The sequence below is a fragment of the Lutra lutra genome, chromosome 13 (genome assembly GCF_902655055.1).
Source record: "Lutra lutra chromosome 13, mLutLut1.2, whole genome shotgun sequence".
Classification (NCBI taxonomy): Eukaryota; Metazoa; Chordata; class Mammalia; order Carnivora; family Mustelidae; genus Lutra; species Lutra lutra.
The window spans coordinates 84,013,646-84,031,745 of NC_062290.1; the positions used below are offsets into that span (position 1 = coordinate 84,013,646).

Sequence of the window (18,100 nt, forward strand, 5' to 3'; positions counted from 1 at the left end):
TAAGAGTTCAGGCCAAGAGAGAAGTCATCTATAAATCTGTCACATGAACAGAACCTACTTCTGATTACTAATAAGCTTATACCCACAGCATTCATTTCACCAGTTTTATTCCACATATTCTGTTTAGCATTTTATTGAGTGGCTAATAAGTGCAGATCATTATTGGTATGTGAACTTGGGTGGCTTAACCTTGCTAAAAGTCCAAATTTCCATATTGTATAAGGAGATAATGCCATTTCCATTTTTTTTCTTTTAATAAACTGTATTTAAGAATGGTTTTAGATTTATAAAAATTGTGAAAATAGTATAGGGTGTTCCCATACCCTGCATGTAAGATGTTAACTAAACATCTTATGTTTAGTAAACAATATAGTTGTATTAATATTAACTGAAATTATATTTAGGGGTTTTTTTAAAGATTTTATTTATTTGAGAGCTTGAGAGAGCACAAGCAGGGAGGGAAGTAGCAAAGGGAGAGGCAGGGTCCCCACTGAGCAGGGAGTCTGATATGGGACTCTATCCCAGGGCCCCCAGGATCATGACTCAAGCTGAAGGTAGCTGCTTAAAAGACTGAGCCACTTAGGTACCCCTACACTTTATTTAGTTTTGCTTAATGTTTATCTAATGCCCTTTCCTTGTAGTGGATCCTGTTCAGGGATACTATATTACATTTCATCTTCATGTCTCCTTAGGCTCCTCTTGACAGTAACAATGTTTTATACTTCAGCTTGTTTTTGATGATTTTGATGGTTTTAGGGAATACTGGTCAGGTATTTTATAGAATGCCCTTCAGCTGGAATTGATCTGTTTTTCTTAATGAGGTTATGAGTTTTGTTGATGAGCATATAGGTAAAGCACCATTTTTATCATCTCTTATCAAGGGTAGGGACTATCACCATGACTCACCACTGTGATTTTGACCTTGATCATGTGGCTGAGGGCATATTTGTCATATTTCTTCACTGTTAAGTCAGTTTTTCCCCTTTCCATAGTGTATTCTTCTGAAGGAAGTCGCTCTGCACCGCTCACACCAGGAATGGGCTTCCTCCAGGAGGGCAGCGTGTCTGCATACGTTACTGGGAATTCTTCTGCATAGGATATTTGTCTCACCCCTCCCCATGCCTTTATTTATTTAGTCATTTGTTTATGTAAGTATAGACTCATGGATTTTTGTTTTATACTTGGATTATAATCCAGTATTACTTTGTTTATTTTGTTTTAATTGTTCCAGCTTTGGCCATTGGGAACTCTTTGGCTCCTCTTACCCTCTGGCACACTCCTGTTGTTGTGGTTTGTTTTCTTCTTAGTCAGGATACAGGGGAAGCACTTCCTTACTCTTCTGGCACTTCTAGATAGTGCAGGTTCATCTTATATGTCCTGCCCCAGTCTTAGAAACAATTATTTCTCTAAGGAGTCCTGGTTCCTTTTACTGGTAACTGGTATTAGAAACCAAGATCCTGGCAATAGATGTACTCACTGCTACTGGATTTTATTACTTCTAGACCCTCTAATCAACTGACCGAGCAAGGAAATACCTGTGCGGTAATGCCTTTCAATCAGTCAACATGTGGGTTCAGCAAACAGTGCATTGGAATTAGTATGGGATGGACTCAGATAACTTTATATATAGTTCTTTGCAACTTTAGATACAATTATTAGTCATACATAGACTAGAAGAAGGGTAAGACAAGTACATAAAAGACTCTTGCAAAACAGCAGGATAATTGCTGTAAGGGTGCTACTAATATGGTGTGTACACTGATTGGTACACTTTTCTGGAGAACAAATTGGCAGTGTAATTCATAATCCAAGACACAAGGCTTAAATGCTGGATCTTGGGGGAATGATAAAATTATGGGAAGCTGTTGTTCCCTTAGGAATCACGGCTCTGCTTTACAGCCTTGTTTATAGCAAAAGAAATAGAACAGCCTGAATATTCCAAAGTCAGGGATTTAGCATAGTAAATTATGGTATAGCCATGTTACAGGTAACTGTGCATTAAAAATGGCAGGGTAGATAATTGTCAAGTGATATGAAAAGATGCTCACAGAATGTTTTGCAGGTAGTAAAACTAATTTTCAAAACAGTATGAACTTTTATAAAAATAATTACATAAAAAACACATCTATCAAACATTAGCTACAGTTATTTCTGAACTGTGAAATTATCTTTTTTCTTATTTCCTCCCAGTATTATCATAAGAAGGAAGTAAAGTAAGTTTTATTAAAATAAAAGGGTTTTGTTACTATATGAAGAAAACAAAAAGTTAGATTTTTTTCTTTTAAAATGCAGTAAGGTGGGTCACCTTGGTGGCTCAGTTGGTTGAGAATCCAACTCTTAATTTCAGCTCAGGTCATGATCTCAGGATCATGAGATCAAGCCCCGCATCAGGCTCCATGGTGCGTGTGGAGCCTGTGTAAGATTCTCCCTTTCCCTCTGCCTCTGCTTATCTCCTACCCTCTGCCATCCTCAACCCCCACTCACACTTGCGTGATAAATAACAAAATGCAGTAAAGTGTATCATTAATTTTGTTATTTTTGAACAACAGTGAGTAGTCCCGTTTGTCAGGAGTATGAGAAGGGACAATAAAAGAGATTTAGATGTTAGTATGAGGTGTTAATTCTCAGTATTTGTTTTATGAATAAATTTTAAATGTACTGAGATTTTAGAATACAATTTTTAATGAAATTATTTCCAACAATGTACGTATGTATTCCATTATATTATTATACCATAATTTATCTCTTTTTCTGTTGATGGACATTGGGATTTCTAGTTTGGGGCTATTACAGATACGGTTATTATGAACATTCTTAACTTTTTCCTTTCTTGATTGTATGTTTTTGGTTCTCCTATGTAATATTAAGGATGAGAATTGCTGGGTCTGGGTATATGTATGTTTGACTTTACAAGAAACTGTTGTGTAATTCATCAAAGTGGTTGTATCATTTTATACCTCCATTAACAACAAGTGAGAGTTCCAGTTGTTTCATATCCTTACCAACATCTGATATTTTCTTTGTATTTTAGACAGTCTAGTATGTTTCAGTGCATATGTTTATAATTGCTGAGCAGTAAATATAGTATATATGATTTCTGAGCATTGCTGATTGAAATGTAAGGGACAGTATACCACCATACTTACAGGATTTAATTTAAACTTCTGCTACATTGGGGATACAGAAATTTACAGACTTTTGGAGAACTGACTTCTGTAAAATGCAGCAAACATTTTTAACATTCATTATTACATGAAAAGCACATATGTTCAAAGGGATATACATTTTAAGTTATTGCAGCTTATTTGTGACAGAATTTATGCTTGTAAAACATGAAATTAATCAATAGCATGTCAGTATGTTTAAAATCATTACAAATCTCTGTTCATATTGCCCATGAAAAAATTACTGTGATACATATTTAGAGCAGGACTTGGCAAACTGTGGCCCAGGGACCAAATCAGGCATGCTTCTTGTTTTTGTAAATAAAGTTTTATTAGAAAACAGAGTGCTTGTTTATTTACATATTGTCTATGGCTACTTTTACTCTGCAAGGGGAGAATTGAGTAATTTTAATGCTAAATGACTTGCAAAGCCAAAACTATTTGCTATCTGACTCTTAACAGAAAAAGTTTGTAAAATGCTAATACTGCATACTCATAGGGCATTTTAGTTTTCTTCTGGAGAGTAAAGTTCCTTCTCTTGGGATGAAGTGACAAACATAAAACCAGTCGATGGAGAAAAAAACCCTCTTCTGCCATAACTTTGACAAATTTCAGGTCACATATCAACTGACAGTTTTGCCATTCCCTGTTCTTCAGTCTTTTCTAAGTTGATGATGTCACTCTTCTGATACAAACTAACTAAATTCATCATTGTTAGAATTTCTTGATCATCTTTGTACAGCTTGACTTCTGGCAAGTCAAATGGATTTAATCCCAAGTTTTTCAGCATACTTCCTAAGACTAGATATTTTAAGTCAGTGGTTGGCCATAGACCTCCCCGATACATTAGTATTGTTGAGGCTTTGAATTTTTGGATGTGAATTTCCCAATGCAACTTTTCTCAAGGGTATTTTACCCCTTAATTCTCTGATGACTCCCATGATCAATGGATGAGGGATGGCAGAGTAATAAGAACAGACCAGTTATATTTTCCTATCCTATGTGCATTTGAATTTCCAAACCATATTTCTGTAATAACTGTGCCTTCATCTTATCTTCATTACTAATCTGATATGACTGATGTAACTGGCATAGTCTGTTTTGAAGTTTTCCATATCCCTCTCAATTCTTTTTTTTTTTTTAAGATTTTTTTTTAATTTATTTGACAGACAGAGATCACAAGTAGGCAGAGAGGCAAGCAGAGAGAGAGGAGAAAGGAGGAAGCAGGCTTCCTGCAGAGCAGAGAACCCGATGAGGGGCTGGATCCCAGGACCCTGGGATCATGACCTGAGCTGAAGGCAGAGGCTTTAACCCACTGAGCCACCCAGGCGCCCCTCCCTCTCAATTCTTAATAGAATTTATTTAACCTTCGTGCTTGTGTTAAGCCACAATCTGTCACTCTCTTAGAATGTTTCAGAACTTACACTGTTGTTTTACAGAATTTCTAGAGTAAATGCATCTGACATTTTCTTCGAAAGAATTCTCTTTAGAAGTGCAGATACAATTCAAGAATAGAATTAACAATTTTTCAGAATAATTTTTTGTAGCTATTCCAAATATAGGTCAGTGACATATCTGTTCATCACTTTGGGAAAGCTTTGTCAATGTGAAATTCATCTTAGTCATTGTTTTAATGTTTTCAATCTCCCTTCTCTTTTTCTTTCAAGCTCCAAAATCTTTCAGAAACTGCATTAATGCTGCTTTGAAATTATAATTCTGATTTTCCAAATTGTCACTATATTAAATAACTCTCTTCAGAGTATTCCAGGTATTATAGCCCTCTTTATCAGTGCATAAGAAATCATTCTCTTTTGGCAGACATTTTTGGCTGGCTATTTCGTTGTGGTTTTAATTAACTTTTTCATTTACTTATTTGCTGTTGATTTATTTTCTTTTATGAAGTGTCTGCTCAAATTTTTGTCCATTTTATTAGATTATCTTTTTTTTGAGTTCTAGATATATTCTAGATACAGTTTTTTCACAGATCTGTACTATTTCTTGTTTAAATGGTATATTGTGTTTTGTTTAATTAAGTTTATTTTAATTTCACTATTAATTACAGTGTTATATATCAGTTTCAGGTGTACAATATGGTGATTCTGTACGTTGCACAGTGCTCATGATGATAAGTGTATTCTTTAATCCCCATCACCTGTCTCACCCATCCCCTCTCCACAACCCCTCCAGTAACCATCAGTTTGTTCTCTGTAGTTAAGAGTCTGTGTCTTGGTTTGTTTCTCTTTGTGTTTTTCCTTTGCTTGTTTGCTTTGTTTCTTAAATTCCACCTATTAGTGAAATCGTATGGTGTTTGTCTTTCTCTGACTGATTTATCACTTAGCATTATACTTTAGCTCCATCTATGTTGTTGTAAATGGCAAGATTTTATTCCTTTTTATGGCTGAGTAATATTCCATTTGTGTGTGTATACCACATTTATATTATATACATGCATACATATACAGATATACATGTAATATATCTTCTTGATCCATTCCTCTATCAGTGGACACTTGGGTTGCTTCTGTAATTTGACCTTGTAAATAATGCTACAGTAGACATGGGGGTGAATGTATCCCTTTGAATTAATGTTTTTGTATTTGAGGGGTAAATACCCAGTAGTGTGATTCCTGGATAGTAGGACAGTTCTATTTTTAACTTTCTGAGGAACCTCCACACTGTTTTTCCCAGTAGCTGCACCAGTTTGCATTCCCACCAATAGTGCTCAAGCGTTTTTCCTTTTTTTCCTCATTCTCACCAACACTTGTTTTTTCTTGTGTTTTTGATCTTAGCCATTCTGACAATTATGAGGTGATACCTCATTGTAGTTTTGTTTGGGACTTTTTTAAGTTTATTTATTCATTTAAGTAATCTTTACATCCAGGATGGGGCTCGAACTCACAACCCCAGGATCAAGAGGTACACACTCCTCCGACAGAGCCAGCCAGGTGCCACAATCATTGTAGTTAAGATTTGCATTTCCGTGGTAATGAATGATGTTGAGCATCTTTTCATGTGTCTGTTAGCCCTCTATATGTCAACTTTGGAAAAATTTCTGTTCATTGTTCCGGTTAATAAGGGTCTTTCCTGATTGCGTGGTGCCTCATTCACATGGATCTTGAATTAAACGTTAGCATTAGAGATCCTGGTTTGGATCGGGCTGTTGACCACATAGTGTTGCCATTGCTTAGTCCTGTGAAAGCATTTGAACTTTATTAGGTATGTTTATCAAGCGTTGACTGACTTTATGCCCTACATTATGCTGGGCTCTGTGGAAATTATAAAACTGAATCACAATTTCTATTCCTACGTGAATAGTTTTATAGGGAACTTAAGATAAACAAGAGTAAAAATATATATTCTAGGAACCTTATGTGTGTGTGTGTGTATTCTGCATATCACTAGTGATTGTGTACATATGTGTGTTCAGAGGATAGCCCCAACTCTCAGCAGTGCTGGAGATTGCTTCCTTCCACTTTTATCCAGCCTTTTCTGTATCCATGTCAGACACTGGTAGATGCTCTTTATAGATTTAAATTTTATGTATACATTTAATGTAACCCTTACTACAACTTTGTAAGGTAGGCGATATTAGTCACAGAAGATACGAAACATACCTAAATTATACAGCTTAAGAGACTGACCCAACTTCCAGACCTAGATACATGTCCCTCTAAGCTGTGCCCTAGGTTTTAAGACCTTGAGGTAAATATGGACTTACATCATTTTCATCGCTTAGCTGTATATCGCTAAAGTAGGACTGGGAACTCTACTACTTTAAAAGGCTAGAATCATCTTGGGTCTCTCATTTGTATGAGCATCCTCTTTTATTTTTCCATTTTAAAATCATCTTTACTCAGGTGTAATTTAAAATACATGAATTTTAAGTAAATGATTCAGTACATTTTAACTACCATCATAGTTGTGATGGATAATACTTCAAAAAGTTCTCTTCATGTCTCGTGGGAATCAGTTTTCTCCCTTTAACTCCAGCTTCTTCCAAATACTGATCTACTTTCTAACTTACAATTTTGTCTTTATAAGAACTTCATACACCTGGATTAATGGAAAATAATCTTTTGTGTCTGGCTTCTCCAGTCACTTAGAAAATGCTGTTGAGATCCATTCATGTTGCATACATCAGTGATTTTTATTTCTGTGTAGTAGTATTCCACTATATGGGTTGTACCACAATTTTATTTATCCATTCACCCATTAGAGCACTTTCATATTTTTTTTAAAGATTTTATTTATTTATTTGACAGAGATCACAAGTAGACGGAGAGGCAGGCAGAGAGAGAGAGAGAGGGAAGCAGGCTCCCTGCCGAGCAGAGAGCCCGATGTGGGACTCCATCCCAGGACCCCGAGATCATGACCTGAGCCGAAGGCAGCGGCTTAACCCACTGAGCCACCCAGGCGCCCTAGAGCACTTTCATATTGTTTTCCAGTTTGGGTTAGTATGACTAAAGCTGTGACCATTCAAGTTCAAGTCTTTACATTTATTCATATTTTCATTTCTCTTGGATAAATATCTAGGACTAGAATCACTGAATTATATGTTAAGTGTATGTTTAACTTTATAAGAAACTTCCAAACCATTTCCAAAATATTTGTACCATTTCGTATTCCCACCAATTTCTGGGAGTTCAGTTGTTTCACACACACCCTTTGCCAACACTTGCTATCTTGGTTCTTTTTAGTTTTAGCATTTAGTTAGATGGATAGTAGAATCTCATTGTGGTTTCAGTTTATATTGTTCTAATGACTGATGATGTTGAGATTTTTTCACATGCTTATTTACCATCTGTGTGTCTTGCCCTGTGAAGTATCTCTTCAATCTTTTACCACCATTCCCCCCTTTTTAAAAATCAGTTGTTTGCCTCTTTATCTGTTTTAAGAGTTATATGTTCTGGATATAGCACCATTATCAGATTTTGTAGGTATTTTGTCCTGGTTAAGGTTAACATTTTCATGTTTTTACCAGGTGTTTAAAGAGTACAGTTTTAAAGTTTTAATGAAGTCCAGTTCACCTAATTTTTTTCTTTTATGATTCATGACTCGTGGGGATTCCTATAGATAGCTCTACAGATCCCTTTCTGTTCAGCGTCTCCTCTCCAGTACTCTGACCTACAAACTCTAGCTACCTTGCCCTTTCCATATCCCGCTCTTTTCTCAACTCAGGGAAATACTCCCCACCCCAGCTCTGTTTCAGTTCCCTCTCCATGTGCCGCAGCCTGGAAGCTGTCACCAGGCAATAACTACTGTGGTCTTTGGTCTCACCTTGGATCTTGTCCTTTTGTCAGAGAGCACCATCATTCTGAGTTGCCTTAACTGTTAATAACATATTAAAAGTGAGTAGTATGCCAGTAAAGCTCTTTGGGAAGCAGTTTGGCAGCATCTCTGAAAGTTTAAATAGTTTATTCATCAAAAAAGAGCATAGGCTTTAAAGTTAGCTCACTGGGATGAGTTTGGGAGCTCATAGTGTACAAACTTGTAATGAGTAGTAAAAAGCCATAGAGATCTGATGCACAGTATAATGAATATATTGTGTAATGTAAGAAATATGGCTATAGTGGCAGTCATATTACAATATATAAATGTATCAGAGTAATAAAACACTGTACACCTTAAATTTATACATTACATGTCAAATATATTCAATAACACTTTAAAAATGTAAAGTTAGTTCACATCCCACAACTGTAAAATACTTGTGGTCCCAGGAACATGATGACCCAAAAGACTGGAGAAATTACTGAACAAGAGAAAAATATCACTTTGATTTTTCATCTTGAAGCAGGAGTATCAGGCTCTTAGATGATATGCTGAATGTGATGTAGTCTCACCAAGGAGAATCAAGTCCATTGTTTTATGAAGACAATGCACTGTTAAAATAGAAGGTCATGTTTCTGTGCTTCCATTCTTTAGCATGTGAACACATGAAATTTAACAAGGGGAATTTATTAGGAATACCTGAATGCTTGCTTTGTTGTTTAAAGGATTGCTGTGATATTATTGACATTTGTTTAGTTTTCTCCATTGGCAAAAGGAAGGGATATTTTCCTATAGCCTGTTTGAATCCCTTGACATTTGGTGGTCTGGTTTCATATTGAGTAAACTGTATGCACTTCTATACCATTTACCCTTAGGATAAACCCCAATTTAGGGACCTCCCTTTTCCTTTTGAGAACCTGGCATATGGGCATCATGCCAAAGGATCATTTAAAGCAGCAGTTTTTATACCCAGTTTTTCTAATGGGAGCACTTTACCTCCTTTTGAGATTAGTTTGAATATTTTCCTGTGGGAACTCCATTTTGATTACCACACTTTCCCTCTTGCAATAGAAAGGTCACCAGCTGCACTTGCAACAGGGATGGATTACATATGAGGTAAATGCAGTAACCAGGTTCCTTTTCTTCCGTATTTTTTTCCTTAATACTTGATTTTGCTCTTGCTTGAACAGTTGGTCCCTGAAGATGCAGTAACTTCTGGGCATGCAGTAACTCTGGGCATGCAGTAACATATGTGTGTCCCTGCAGCTTTAAAGCATGTAAATGAGAAGTCCTTGTATAAACTTACACAAATACATACATGATTAACTACTAAACCTCTTTCCTAATGTTTCCGCAGGAGTCTCCCCAGGACAGTGCTATCACTCGGGATATTAACAGGACATTCCCAGCTCATGACTATTTTAAGGACACAGGAGGAGATGGACAAGATTCCTTATATAAAATATGCAAGGTATTTCACATCAAAAAAACAAAAACCTTAGGTTTTAAAGGTGATTCTGGTTCTTTGAAATTACACAGAAGGTAACTACAAAGTGTAATTTGTAATTGATGTTTAAGAAGGCAAAAAAGGGGGGCCCCTGGGCGGCTCAGTCGGTTGAATGCCTGCCTTCGACTCAAGGTTGTGATCCCAGGGTCCTGGGATCAAGCCCTGCGTCAGGCTCCCTGCTCAGCTCAGAGTCTGCTTCTTCCTTTCCCTCTGAACCTCCGCCCTGTTCGTGCACTTGCGTTCTCTCTCTCTTTCTCTCTCAAATGAATAAATAAAATATCTTTAAAAAAAAAAAAAAAGAATAGATTTTCTGAAATTGTGATGTCACCTTTAATTTTATGCTCATAATGAACAGGAAATCAATTAGACATAAAATGATAAGGTTTCTTTTACCCTTTTAATCAGGACTTGCAGATGACAGTCCCCTGATTCCATACTTACTATTTTTTTTAGGGGGAAAGGGGCAAGGGGAGAGAAAGAATCTTCAACAGGCTTCACGTGAAGCATAGAGCCTGACGTGGAGTTTGGGATTCAGTCTGACAACCCTGAGATCATGACCTGAGCTAAAGTCAAGAGTCAGATGTTTAATGATCTAAGCTACCCAGGCAACCCCTCCCCACCCAGTTCTACATTTAAACTTTTCAGAAATTGTCTTATGTTAAGAGCCTCTTGAGTCATGTAACATTGTAAACTCCCTTTGGTATTCCCATTATAAGTTATGAACTTGGGAGCTAGGACACATCCTACAGCAGGAAGTAGTGATGCCTATCTAGGTGGACTTTTTAGCGCTGCAGCATAATAAATGGTGGGAAATACTGATGTCTGTCAAAAGATCTATAAAGGAAATGTTCAATTCAGCAGTAATGTTCAATTTCAGCAATCAATTTTCCAGTAGATTTTGGTACTTCAGAGCCATAAGGCTAAGAGAGGACTTGGGACCAGAGTTCTTCAACCTTCCTCTGTCCTCAGAATCAGTCTTTAGTCTTTTCCCCCCAAAATTTATCAAGTACCTATTTAACATCTACTCTCTAGGAAGTACAGACTAGGCATGAGACATACCCTTAAGAAACTTGCATGTTATTGATTGAGAAGGTAGAATTAACAAGTTTTAGGGCAGACTGCTAATAAAGGGCAGGTTTTCCAGGGATAAACTAGATGCTTCAACTATAAGGACAGTTAGGTTGAGAGAAATGTTTCTTTAATTTCCACAAAGTTGTCATTTCTTTTGTAATGCTCTTCTCTGATCATCCTTTTTTAGCCCCTTTCTAGTTGGGCTTCCCACTTAAGCAGCCATATGGCTGTTACTCAGTGCAGAATTTCCCACGAAGAAACCCTGTGCTTATTGCCTCTGAGTCCTTCCTCCTGATCCCACTGCTCTCTAGTGTTTGTCTCACAATGATCTTCCCTGAAGCACGCTCTCCTCTTGACCTCTGTCACCCTCCCAGTTTTGCTCTCAGCCTTCTCCCTCAGCATTGCTGACTCCCTCTTTCTCTCTCTACCTGCTCCTAAAACAGAGGCATTCCCCTAGGTGCTCAATCAGTAGTTCCTGTCACTCTATACTATCTCCCCGGGTGACTCCTTCCACCCCCACAGCTTCAGCTTTAACCACGGCACAGATGTTCCCAAATCTGCATTTAGTTCAAGGCCTAAATTTCCACCTGTCAGCTAGTCTTCCTATAGGCGGTCTGTTAAGTACATCAAACAAAAAGGTCTAAAGATAGAGTTCATTTAAAAGCATGTTTTATGGGGCGTCTGGGTGGCTCAGTGGGTTAAGCCTCTGCCTTCGGCTCAGGTCATGATCTCAGGGTCCTGGGATCGAGCCCCTCATCAGGCTCTCTGCTCGGCAGGGGGCCTGCTTCTCCCTTATCTCTGCCTGCCTCTCTGTCTACTTGTGATCTCTCGCTCTGTCAAATAAATAAAAATTTTTAAAAATTAAAAAAAAATAAATTAAAAAAAATAAAAACATGTTTTATTAATGAGAATTTTCAAATGTAATAAAAGTTGAATAATATAATGAATTTGTATATATCCCCCCACCAGATTTAATATTTATGAACATATTACCATAGTTGCTTTCTCTATCCCTTTTAAAAATTTTCCTGAAGTGGGGCACCTGGTGGCTCAGTCATTTAATTGTCTGACTTTTGGTTTTGGCTCAGGCCATGATCTCATGGGTCATGAGATCCAGACTCACAGCAGGCTCTACATTCAGCAGGGCGTCTGCTTGAAGGTTTTCTTTTTCTGCCCCTCCCCCATTCACACTCCCAGGCTTGCTTACTCACTCTCTCAAAAAAAAATTTTTTATTTCCTGAAGTACTTTCAAGCAAATCTCAGGTATTATGAATGAGTCCTTCACTACACATCTCTAAAAAAATTAGATCACTATCTATCCATAGCAGCCATCATTATCAATCAGGGCCACCCAGTAACCTTTCACATTTCCCTAAATGTCTTTATACGTTTGGTGAGAATAGGATCCAGCAGTATCCATAATATGTTTAGTTGTTATGGCTCTTTTAATTGGAAATAGTCTTCCTTTTTCCCTCCATGCCATTGTCTTGCTGAACATATAGTCATTTCTCTATTAATTTTCAGTTCCTTCCTTTGGCCACATTGAGTTTGATAGGATTGATGTCTCTTACAGCCCTACTTCCCTTTCTAATCACTGCTGGCTACAGGCCTCTATCATATGTGCCAGCACTTTCACAAAAGCTGCCTTGCATTAGTCTCCCTCCCTTTGGGTTCTAACCTATTTATTATTTTCTCCATGTTGACCCCAGAATTGGATCATTTGTGGGGCCTCCACAAAAGCCTTTAGTGCTTCCTCCTAACCCACAGAATGAAATCAAAATCTCTTACTTCATTTCCTGGTCCCATATTTCTTAGATTAGCATTAAAGTCATTTTGCAATTTATCCTGCCTTAATTCCCAAATATTTTATGCTTCAGCTGCATTGAACTTCTCACTGTACTCTGGTTGATATACACATCAGACTTCCCAACAAAACTGTGAAGTTCTCAAGGGCAGATATCACTTCTGTATGTTGGTGTCTGTAGCACTTGGCATGGTGCTTGGCTTATAGTAGGTGCTCATTAAATGTTAATGAACCGATGAAATGCCTTTTATTCCCCATATTTCATTACAGCTTCCATGCATTTTATATCCTAAACATGTCTCAAATGTGTCATGTACTTTCACATCTGTATGTATTCCTTCAGACTTTCCCATGACCCTGAAAAATAAGCTCCCCTCCATTTTCTGCCTAAAGAAATTCAATACATTTTGTCATGGTACATAATTGGGTCCTGTGCTGAGCAGTTTATAGTGAGAGAGCTGAGAATAAATCATCAAGTCTGTCATATAAATACTGGGATTATTCACAACTTACAGATAAGAAATAAAGGTAATGGGCCTAAGATCCAGACCTAGACATCAGTGGTTGTGGGATTTCAGACCAACTCTGACTAACTCTGAAGCCTCTTTTCTTCCTTGACCAAACAACTATTAATTGATAATTTTATAGACATTATCAGACTGCTTTCCACAGAGCTCTGTCAGCATATACTACTACTGATTTTAACACAGTCTTAACAAGATTATTAACACTTCTTAGTGTTAATAATGACAGATGCAAAATAATGCCTTACTGTATTAAACAAATTGTTTCAAAAGCCCTCTGGATATCTTGTCTTTGAAAAAGTATGTAAGTTAGAGTTTTTTACCAAATGCTAATGATAAAACCCATGTGTATATTAACTCAATTGCTATCTAAAAAGCATCAACATCACATTTTGCTAAATGATCTTTATTTTGGACATATTCTTTTTTTTTTTTTTTTAAGATTTTATTTATTTATTTGACAGACAGAGATCACAAGTAGGCAGAGAGGCAGGCAGAGAGAGAGAGGAAGGGAAGCAGGCTCCCTGCTGAGCAGAGAGCCCGATGCGGGGCTCGATCCCAGGACCCTGGGATCATGACCTGAGCCGAAGGCAGCGGCTTTAACCCACTGAGCCACCCAGGCGCCCCAATTTTGGACATATTCTAAATTGCTTTCATGAGATGCAGAGGAACCATGGTACAAAAAATAAGTGGGGAATAAATGGAATTTCATCAGAAATAAACTTGTTAAACAGGGGATAGCATCTTGAATCTGTAGGAATTTCCCTTTCCACCACAGCTTACATGAGAACTGGAAATATTAGTCATAAAAACAAGACCCTGGAAAACAACCAAAGAACCAAAAAGAGTAAACCACAAGGAATGTCAGATGTCAGTATTCTGTTAAAGATAATGTTCAGAAGAGATGGGCAATAATCATCTCCCGCCAAAAAAAATACAAAATAAGAATCCAGAGGAACCCACAAATGGTTTTGGAGTAATCCCTCTTATCAGAAAAGTTATTACTGGCATTGTGGAAAGAATTGTATTTTGGTGTCTTTGCCAAAAGATTTTTTCCCAGAAAGAAAAATGAATAATGTTAACAGTGTTTAGTTAAAGTGTGCTGTATGACTGGCTAGGTTGAAGGCGTGAGGTCCTGGCTAGGTTGGATAGGGCATCACTCCAGCCCCTAAGAAACTCACAGTCCAGTAGAGAAGATGGACATTTAAAATGCAGTGTGATGAGTGCTGTGATAACTATACTTGTGTAGCAAGTACTGTCAGAGTACAGAGAAGAGAGGGAACCCTGGGGTAATGGAGTGTTTGGAACCTGAAGGAAGAGCACATTTTTCCAGACAGAAGAGGGGAAGGCAAGGGCCAAGACAGAGTCATGGCAACCTTTTTTTTAGAGCTGAAGTGGTTTTTGCCTAACTTTCTCCACTCCTGGGCTATAGGAGGTCATGGCGACAGTTGTGTTTATTGTAAAGAAAAAATTGGTGAGGGGCACATGGGTGGCTCAGTCGCTAAGTGTCTCCCTTTGGCTTAGGTCATGATCCCAGGGTCCTGGGATGGACCTCTCTTCAGGCTCCCTGCTCAGTGGGGAGTCTGCTTTTCCCTCTCCCTCTCACACTCATGCTCTCACGCTCTCTCAAATTTTTAAAGAAAAAATCTTTTTTGAAATTAAAAAAAAAAATTTGGCAAAAAATATTTGCATCACTCATTGACTATCAAAATGCCATAACGGAGTGTGAGTATCTTCCACGTTTCCTGTATTCAAGGTCCTTTAGGGCAGCTGTGGCCTATGAGTGACTTTATTTATTTATTTATTTATACCTCCCATGTTTTTCTTTCTCCAGGCATATTCTGTGTATGATGAAGAGATTGGCTATTGCCAGGGCCAGTCATTTCTCGCTGCTGTTCTCCTTCTCCATGTGAGTATTAGGTCTCTGCTCTGACTTACACATGACCTGCCCCAGCTTATGATAGCCTTAGACTTGAGCATGGTTTCATATGGCCTTTGGCCAGACTCTAGTGCATGAGTTTTACTTCTATATCTGGAAACCTTTTCCTTAATTTGAGATCATAATGGAAGAGAAACATGGTAAGAATAAATGACAGTGTTGAACACTAGTACAGGAGTAGACTTCATTTTGATTGCTAGAATGATTGGATAGTCTTGGTTGATTGAACCCTTACGGACATTTTATATTCTATAAAGTAGCCACTATTACTAGTATTTGTTTGGGGACCATTTGTGTATTGGAGTGGGAAGGAAGCAGAGAAGTTGGCTTTCTTTTAGTGCCATTTTATTCATTTATTTATCCGGCAAAGACCTTTACCCTCCAACCTACTGATATTCTTTCACATCCACAGCAGAACTGAAAAATCATTAAGGTGAAATACCCATAAACTCTCCGTCTGTTTTACCAGTTCCTATTTTAGCACATTGCTTTCTCTGTCTGTCTGCATCTCTCTCTTTTCCTCCTTTTTTACACACATTTTATTTTTTACTAAAAAAGATTTTTTGAAATTATTTTTGGAAAATCAGTAGCAAACATCAGTTACTTCATTCCTATAGACTTGAGCATAAAACTGCAGTCACATCCAAGAAATTCCACACTGACTCAGTAATGTCTTACACAGAGTCCGCATTTGAGTTTCCCCAGTGGTTTACGCAGTCAGGTCCTTTATAGCTTTTTTTTTTTTCCCCCCTAACCAAGATCAGTGAAGAGTCAAGCAATGCATTTGGTGTCCTTTTTCTTTACTTTTTTAATCTCAACTACCTCCTTTCCTTGCTTTTCTTGTGATTTATACCATTGACAGTCTTGGAAAAACTCAAGCAAATTGTCTTGTGAAATACTCCACATTCTTGATTTGTCTGATCATTTCCTCATGATTAAAATCAAAATGCTTGGCAAACACAGCACACAAGTGATGTTAGTGGAGAGTGTGTGGGCACCTCCGTCTTTAGCATAATAGATGCTAGAGATCAGGAGCCAATGAAGTAGACCTGGTCCCAGTCTTTGTAGATACAGAGCTAGCGAAGCTGACTGGCTGTGAGCAGAAAGTCCCAGAAGCATGTCATTATTACCTCAGTGGCGACATGAAGGTATAGTAAAAAGTTTTATGCAAGGTTACAGCAAAGGAGCCTTATTTATATCACAGGCTTCTCTGGGGAGGTAACCTTTAAGGTGCATGCTGGAAATGAGGGGGGATATCCGGACTCTTTGTGCTTGTCTGTATCATTTAACTTTTTAAAGCTAACATTATTGTGAAAATAAGAAAACTATTTTAAAAGCAAGAGTGGAGAGTAGAGCACACCCAACAAGAGGAATAGTACAACGTATAGAAGCACCGAAATGGGGAAGACTTGGCCTGTGGAAGGAACTGGAAGCTGGGCAGTGTGACTAGAGCATTACCTGTGATGGGGGATAGGGTGGGAGCTGGAGAGGCCAGCCCAAGGACTTTAAATTTTGTTTCCCCAAATAAGGGGAAGCTTTTGAAGAGTTTTAAGCCATCTTGTGTAGGTTGTAATAGAAGTAAAACCAAAACCACTTTGTATCTTCCTTCTGTGAGAACCTAGCTTTTTGATACTAGTAAGCATGTAAAAATATGATAAAGCTATAAAAGGGTCAAGTTTTTTTCCCACCCTTATTGATCTATAATTGGCAAAAGTGTGTGTGTGTGTGTGTGTGTTTGGTGTACAAGTTGATGAGTTGATAAGCTGTACATTGTGAAATGATTACCACAGTGAAGCTAATTAACATCCATCAAGAGCTCAAATTTTAAAATTTTGTTGTTTTTAATAAGACTTGATATCTCAGAGTCTCTCAAGCTCGTATGGTTTTTCTTTGTTCTCAACTTCAGTCCAAGAACATTTGTCCCCATTTAGTATCATAACCCCTTTAAAATGGGTTTCCCAGACAAATCCATGGTGTTTTGGTTTGAACTCTGTGCTGCTTATCATCGTGTTAGGATAAATGCTTGTTTCAGAGGAAAAGCAGATGTGCTACCTGACATCAGAAATGCCACTCTGGGACAGACTAAGGGTCCCTCAGTATGCGGAAGAAATTAGAAACTGCCTTCCATGATAGAGACCTCTGAGATCTGGTCCTTTGTTCCAAATGCCCTTACTTGGCCAGTAATAATTTGCTGTGCTTTTCTCATTTATTACTTAATCTGATTTGTTCTTTGGCTCCACTTTATTCTCAGTGATGTCTGTGTTCAGCCCACCTCATCCCCTGGTTCCACAGAAGCCCGCCCACCTTCTTGACATTTGGAAGGCTTGCTACAGTCATGCCAAGCCTTAAATAACATTTCCAGTACTTTTTTTTCTATTTTGTAAACTAGACATTTGCCAGGTTCTCAGGGAAATATTTTTTCCACAAAGCTATGGAAGATGTAGGTATTATTATAAATTGGTAACATCTGTAAATAGAAGTGAAGTGGGGGGTGTTGTAGTATTTTAAGTATTACCATAAACCCATAGTACTTTGAACATTACTGTTAAACTTTAGAATATTTAAGGTTCTCCTTTCAGTGGCTGTGTTTGTAACAACGAGGAAGGAAAAAAATAGCAGCTAAGGAAGTAAAATGATTTAATGGAATTGTCATGATTAGAGAAAGATGAAACCTATACTTGCGTGTCAGCCTATTGCTACTCAGTTCAGATCTGCCCCTACAAAGCCTATTCTTGGCTCCCTCAGCCAGACTCAGGCTTTCTTGTTCTTGTAACCCCACTGATCTTTCTACCTAAGTCATAGGTAATTGTGAATATGAAT

At 37.8% G+C, this 18,100-nt stretch overlaps 1 protein-coding gene across 7 annotated transcripts in view; it reads left to right on the forward strand.

The window, feature by feature from the left end:
* RABGAP1 (RAB GTPase activating protein 1) overlaps positions 1–18,100 on the forward strand; it is a 155,494-nt gene that overhangs the window by 105,919 nt on the left and 31,475 nt on the right. For 6 of the 7 annotated variants that reach the window (XM_047699512.1, XM_047699518.1, XM_047699514.1 and 3 more), the window contains 2 exons: positions 9,793–9,906; positions 15,176–15,250. In XM_047699512.1, the coding sequence (XP_047555468.1) occupies positions 9,793–9,906; positions 15,176–15,250 (189 nt within the window). Of the gene's footprint in view, positions 1–9,506; positions 9,552–9,792; positions 9,907–15,175; positions 15,251–18,100 lie in introns of all 7 variants that reach the window. The other variant, XM_047699517.1, reaches the window with a different exon arrangement.